Below are 6,664 nucleotides of genomic sequence, written 5' to 3'. Positions count from 1 at the left end.
TAATAGGTTGCTAGCTACCGCTGCAACCTAGATATTCTTATTTCTGCTACTATGGGCTAAGGTTCGTTCTTTACTGTAAAAAAATATAATAACTGTACTAGCCTATACTATAGTTAAGTGGCCTATAAAATTTAGTATAGGGAAGAGGTCGTTCTTTATTATAAAATCTTTATTATAAAAAATCCGATTCTTTTGATGTATCTATTGATATTAAAAACACTTTTTTAGATTTTCGGTTACTATTGAGAAGAATCACTCTTACTATACAGTTCTTTACCACGACTTTACCACTAACTGTTTGATAACATAAAATTAAGTAAAATAATAATCATTCAAAAATTGGGTCCTTGAAAGCCTTCCTGGCGCAGTTGATAACGTGTTGGAATACTACTCCGAAGGCTGCAGGTTCAAATCCTGCCAGAGGCAATTTTTATACATTTATCAATTTTAAGTCTAAATAAAACTTCTATTAATTAGTACTACATTAGATCCTCTTGACTGACATCGATCTTTTATGTTAACTGGTATACGATTATGTTTGAAAGACTGCAGTGTGAAAAGACATCAAAAATGCAGTTTTTGGTGGAAAAATTTATTCTCTTTTAGAAATAATTAATTTTAGTTACTATAGATTTTTAACCCAATTAATTTCCTTTAAAATGAGCTATTGAACAACCCTCTACGATGTTCCAGTGCCAAGCTATCTCTGGATACAAAAAAAGAAAAAAAAAGAAAAAAGAAAAAAATATCCCGTTTGTGGAGAATAACGTGGTTCAAGTCAATTTTCTTGATTTTCAAGACAATATATTTCCCTTGCTGTTCAAGCCAAGGGACAGAAAGTTTCCTATACAGGGGTTTCAGACAAGGCGGTTCTAATGGTGTACTTTTTGTTTTGATCTGACTCCTTTGTTAGGAACTATGGGCTTTTATATTTCTTAACATTGGACGTGATCGTCTCTTACTAGGTTGCTAGCTACCGCTGCAACCCGGATGATATTGCAGGATGTTAGCTTTATTTTTTGTGTAGTAAAGTTTTTTATTAGTAGAAATTTGGATTGCTCTATTTTGATATTGTTTTTGGTTATTCTTTCTTTTTTTCCACTCGCGTGAGACCATATTTTTTCAAGGTTTAAAATTATTAAGTACACAAAATCCCATGTCGAGTATCTAAAACCTAGCATAAAACAAAACTAATTTTAAAATTTTCAGGTATTTATCTTGTTTGAATTACAAAATTAGTATTATTGGTTAGAGACTACAATATTTTTGCAGTTTACATAATAAGTTTAGCGATTCTGGACTGAAAAAACTAAAATAATTGCATTTATGAGACAATAATATGGAGATATGTACTTTACGGGTTACAAACCAAAAAAGTTTGGTTCCAGGATACAATAATAAATCGAACTGGAGATGAAAAAAATTTTCTTCCAGGAGACAAAAGCAAAACTATCGAATTTTCATGTATCTTCGAACATTTGAACCTTTTATAATTTATAATGATGTATAATATAAATACTGTAGTCTTAAGTATAGTGAAGTTGCGTATGCAAGTTAGTAGTAAAGAGTTCGTTCTTTATTATAACAAAACAAATTAAAATGGTAGGAATTAGAAACGATTTGATTCGTTTATGTAATTTTGTAATTCTTTCGGTAAAATGATTTCGGAAAATCTTTCGGTTATATCAATCATCGTTTTGTTATCAATCATCGTTTTGTTATCAATCAACGTTTTGTTATCAATATTTGTGATTGTTGAGTATTTAGTGAAGTTGTTATCAATCATCATAATGTCAATATTTGTGATCGTTGGATTGGTTCTTCCAGCATCAGTTGCTGTCGGACTTCTTTTTTATTTAGAGCGGAAGAAAGGCTACAAAGTTCTAGATACCGTTGAATTTTTTTGGGATAAAGCTGTGAAACACTTTGAGGAACTTCGTTTAGTCAAGGTTCTAGATACCGTTCTAGATACCGTTGATTTTTTTGGGATAAAGCTGTGAAACACTTTGAGAAACTTCGTTTAGACAAGGTCGGAAACGATAAACATGATAACGCTGGCTCGGAACATGAGAAAGGTATCGGAAGTGAGCAGGATGTTATCGCTGACAATGCTACTTTGATTGGTAAAAACAGTGGTGATTACACAATTCTGACAATTCAGTAGTAACAATTTTGAAAGTACATCACCTGCTACTGAAAATACTGTTAAGGATTAGGACAGAAGTGAGGCCAAACTGTCATAAAAAATATACGGTAAAAATGCTTATATACGGAATAAGAATTTATTTGCTTTCCTATAGGAATTATCAAAATTAAAGCTGACAATGCTACTCTGATTGGCAAAACAGCGGTGATGACACAAGTGTTAAGAATTCTGAAAGTATAAATTCCCCTCCAGATGAAAACCTTACCTAACGTTTAAACCCTGTATTCTCTGCCCATAATCATTCTCACATGTTTCTTAGTAAGTGCACTCAAGTGCTTAGTAAATCCAGTCCATATGGGGCAAGTTATAATGCAGAAAAAGCACAACTTCAGCTGTTGGCTTAGTTGTACCTGCAGCTGCTGGCTTAGCCTTATCTATAGCTGTTGGCTTATTTGTATCTGCAGGTGTTCGCTTAATTCTTCCTGTAGCTGTTGGCTGAGTTATACCTGTTAGCTTTATTGCACATGCATGTGATATCAGATCAATATATAAGTGTGTTGCATCATCGTGCGCATGCTTATTTAGAGTTTGTTCACAAATTTATTATTGGCTAGAGTTCGTTCTTTACTATACAAACAGGAAAAAGCCTACGGCTTTTTCTTCTTTGAAATAGTAAGAGACGAACCTAAAACGATCAAGTAGCTAACTAAGTCCAATGTGTGCAATAATTTTTTTATTCCAATGATCGTCTTTTAATGTATATGCAACCCGGATTATATTAAAAATTTTCAGTTAGTATAGGCTTGAGCTCGTTCTTTATTGTAATTGGGATGACTCTCACCCAGTTGGCTTGAGTGCAATTTCCGTATGGAAAATTTTTACTTATGATGATTTCTTAAGGAATATAATTAAAATAATCATCTATATAAATTTCTTTTATTACTTCATATACTATGGGCTACAGTTCGTTTCTTAATGTAATAAAAATAATTTGTTTTAATTACAAGAAGGTTTTTAACCCCATTAATTTCTCTTTAAAATGAACCATTGAACAACTCTCTACGATGTTCTAGTGCCAAGCTGTCTGTTGAATTACTAGCCTATACTATAATTAGGTGGCATATAAAATTTAGTATAGGCAAGAGGTCGTTCTTTATTATTATTCTTTACTATATAAATGACAGTATTTTATACCAAAGCTGATTATAATCTTGTTTTAGTTACTATGGACTGAAGTTCGTTCTTTACTATAATTTATTATAAAAAATATTACTTTTCTTTTGCTAAATGGATGTCTTTACAAATTAACTACAAATTAACAATTTAGAAATTAACTAGCAAAAAAATTTTTAAGCCTGATGAAGATTTAACTAATGTGTCAAAAGTAAGGTTGCAAGTCGACGATTTTGTTTTGGCCTTAGTATAATTGGTATGGTGAAATAATAATATGCATATGGCTCTTAAATCATACTTCTTTATGGTTCCATATAGTCTAGTGGCTAGGATAGTTAACTTTCACTTAACAGGCTCGGGTTCGATTCCCGGTGTGGGAAAATTTTTAACTCTATAATCTTCGAACATTTGAACCTTTTATAATCTATAATGATGTATAATATAAATACTGTAATCTTAACTATAGTGAAGTTGCGTATGCAAGTTAGTATAGGGAAGAGTTCGATCTTTATTATATTTTAATGTAACAAATCCAGCTGGTGTCTTTTTCTTTTAATTTGTAGTTCAGCTATCAATAAAACCCTATCATTACTATATCATTAACTATAATTAAGTTGAGTATCTAATCTATTATAGGCAAGAGTTCGTTCTTTATTATAATGAATAACAAAGAAAATATATTGGCTTGAAAATCAAGAAAATTGATTTTAACCACGATATTCTCCACAAACGGCATCTTTTTTTCCGCTTTTTTTCTCTTCAGCTAGCTGGGCACTGGAAAATCATAGAGAGTTGTATAATAGCTCATTTTAAAGGAAATTGCTACATCTAGTGTCTTTTATATTTAAAAATAAAATAGTTTTTAAAGTAGAATCAATTTTGTCAAAAAACTGCATTTTTGATGTATTTTCATGCTGCAGTCTTTTCAAAGATATTTGAATTTTGAACCAATCAAACAGTTCATGGTAATGAACTCTATAGTAAAAATTTAAATAGGCTAGAGGTCGATCTTTACCATACTATAATGCCTTATGTATGATATCCTAATGATCGTCTTTTTGTAATTCTTTATGGTTCCATATGGTCTAGTGGCTAGGATAGTTAACTTTCACTTAACAGGCTCGGGTTCGATTCCCGGTGTGGGAAAATTTTAACTCTATAATCTTCGAACATTTGAACCTTTTATAATCTATAATGATGTATAATATAAATACTGTAATCTTAACTATAGTGAAGTTGCGTATGCAAGTTAGTATAGGGAAGAGTTCGATCTTTATTATAATAATAACAAAATTTAATTAGAGTTCGTTCTTTATTGTTATGTTAGCATTGGACGTGATCGTCTCTTATTGTGATATTCATGAATGAGACCATTTACAGTTTTGACGTTTCTTATATAGTAATTATGACGTCACTGCATCAAAAATACAGTTTTTATTGGAAAAATTTATTCTCTTTTAGAAATAATTTATTTTAGTTACAAAAGGTTTTTAACCCAATTAATTTCCTTTAAAATGAGCTATTGAACAACCCTCTACGATGTTCCAGTGCCAAGCTATCTCTGGAAAAGAAAGAAAAAAGAAAAAAATATCCCGTTTGGGGAGAATAACGTGGTAAAAGTCAATTTGCTTGATTTTCAAGCCAATATATTTCCCTTGCTGTTCAAGCCAAGGGACAGAAAGTTTCCTATACAGGGGTTTCGGACAAGGCGGTTCTAATGGTGTACTTTTTGTTTTGATCTGACTCCTTTGTTAGGAACTATGGGCTTTTATATTTCTTAACATTGGACGTGATCGTCTCTTACTAGGTTGCTAGCTACCGCTGCAACCCGGATTATATACTAATTATGACGTCACTCTATTCACGTCATAGCTCTAATATAAAACTATGATGACGTTCATTATTTATCTAGTAGGGTTTCAGACAAGGTATTTCTAATGATGTACTTTTTGTTTTGATCTGACTCTATTTTTAGGAGTTTTGGGTTTTTATATTTCTTAGCATTGGACTGATCGTCTCTTACTAGGTTGCTAGCTACTGCTGCAACCCAAATTCCATATATATTTATTTATGAGAGGCAGCTCTGGCCGAGTGGTCCAAGGCACTGGTTTTAGCCACCAGTCTCTTCAGAGGCGTGGGTTCAAATCTTACCGCTGGTATACGATTATGTTTGAAAGACTGCGAGTGTGAAAAAGACATCAAAAATGCAGTTTTTGGTGGAAAAATTTATTCTCTTTTAGAAATAATTTATTTTAGTTACTATAGATTTTTAACCCAATTAATTTCCTTTAAAATGAGCTATTGAACAACCCTCTACGATGTTCCAGTGCCAAGCTATCTCTGGATACAAAAAAAGAAGAAAAGAAAAAAAAAAAGAAAAAATATCCCGTTTATGGCAGAATGTTGTGGTTAGCTGCCACTTTTCTTGATTTTCAAGCCAATATATTTCCCTTGCTGTTCAAGCCAAGAGGACAGAAATTTTACTTATACAGGGGTTTCGGACAAGGCGGTTCTAATGGTGTACTTTTTGTTTTGATCTGACTCCTTTAAGAACTATGGGTTTTTATATTTCTTAACATTGGACGTGATCGTCTCTTACTAGGTTGCTAGCTACCGCTGCAACCCCGGATTTAGTTTGAAAGTACATAGTTGACTCTTCAGCTGAATATCGATTGAAAATGATTGTCGAGTTTGATATTCAGCTGTTTTTGTCAATTATTTTCAAAAAGTTGAAAAACTATCAGGTTTCTAGATTGACTGGCTTTAACTCTATACAGTCTTGTCAAATAGAAAAAAATACAGCAGAAAGACAGCATTGCAAGCTAATATCTCATTCTTTTACAATTATTTTAATTGAAAAATTTATTTTCTATTAGAAAAAAATTTATTTTGGTTACAAAATATTTTTTAACCCAATTAATTTCCTTTAAAATGAGCCATTGAACAACTCTCTACGATGTTCCAATGCCAAGCTATCTGTGGAAAACAAGAAATAAAAAATATCTCCTTTATGAAAGAATGTTGTTGTAGACCGCCACTTTTCTTGATTTTCAAGCCAATATATTTCCTTTGCTGTTCAAGCCAAGGAACAGAAGGTTTCCTATACAGGGGTTTTGGACAAGGTGGTTCTAATGGTGTACTTTTTGTTTTGATCTGACTCCTTTCTTAGGAACTATGGGTTTTTATATTTCTTAACATTGGACGTGATTGTCTCTTACTAGGTTGCTAGCTACCACTGCAACCCGGATAAAATCACATGTAACCTCGTATGACGTCAAATATACCACATACCTATTTTATTTTCCCTGTTGCAACAGTTATTATGAGATAGACTTCGGTCCTTAC

The 6,664-nt window shown here is 32.2% G+C and overlaps 1 protein-coding gene across 1 annotated transcript in view; it reads right to left on the bottom strand.

Annotated features, from left to right (window-relative positions):
• Positions 1-2,482: 2,482 nt before the first annotated feature.
• LOC148956396 (uncharacterized) overlaps positions 2,483-6,664 on the bottom strand; it is a 19,506-nt gene continuing 15,324 nt past the window's right edge. Inside the window, exon 6 of the mRNA XM_089090680.1 lies at positions 2,483-2,722. Coding sequence (XP_088946806.1) covers positions 2,483-2,722 — 240 coding nt within the window. The remainder of the gene's footprint in view (positions 2,723-6,664) is intronic.

The sequence above is a fragment of the Artemia sp. Qi Xiang Cuo genome, chromosome 1 (assembly GCF_049724085.1).
Source record: "Artemia sp. Qi Xiang Cuo chromosome 1, ASM4972408v1, whole genome shotgun sequence".
In the NCBI taxonomy this organism is placed as follows: Eukaryota; Metazoa; Arthropoda; class Branchiopoda; order Anostraca; family Artemiidae; genus Artemia; species Artemia sp. Qi Xiang Cuo.
Note: the sequence above shows the minus strand (reverse complement) of the source record. Positions and strands in the feature narration are given on the sequence as shown.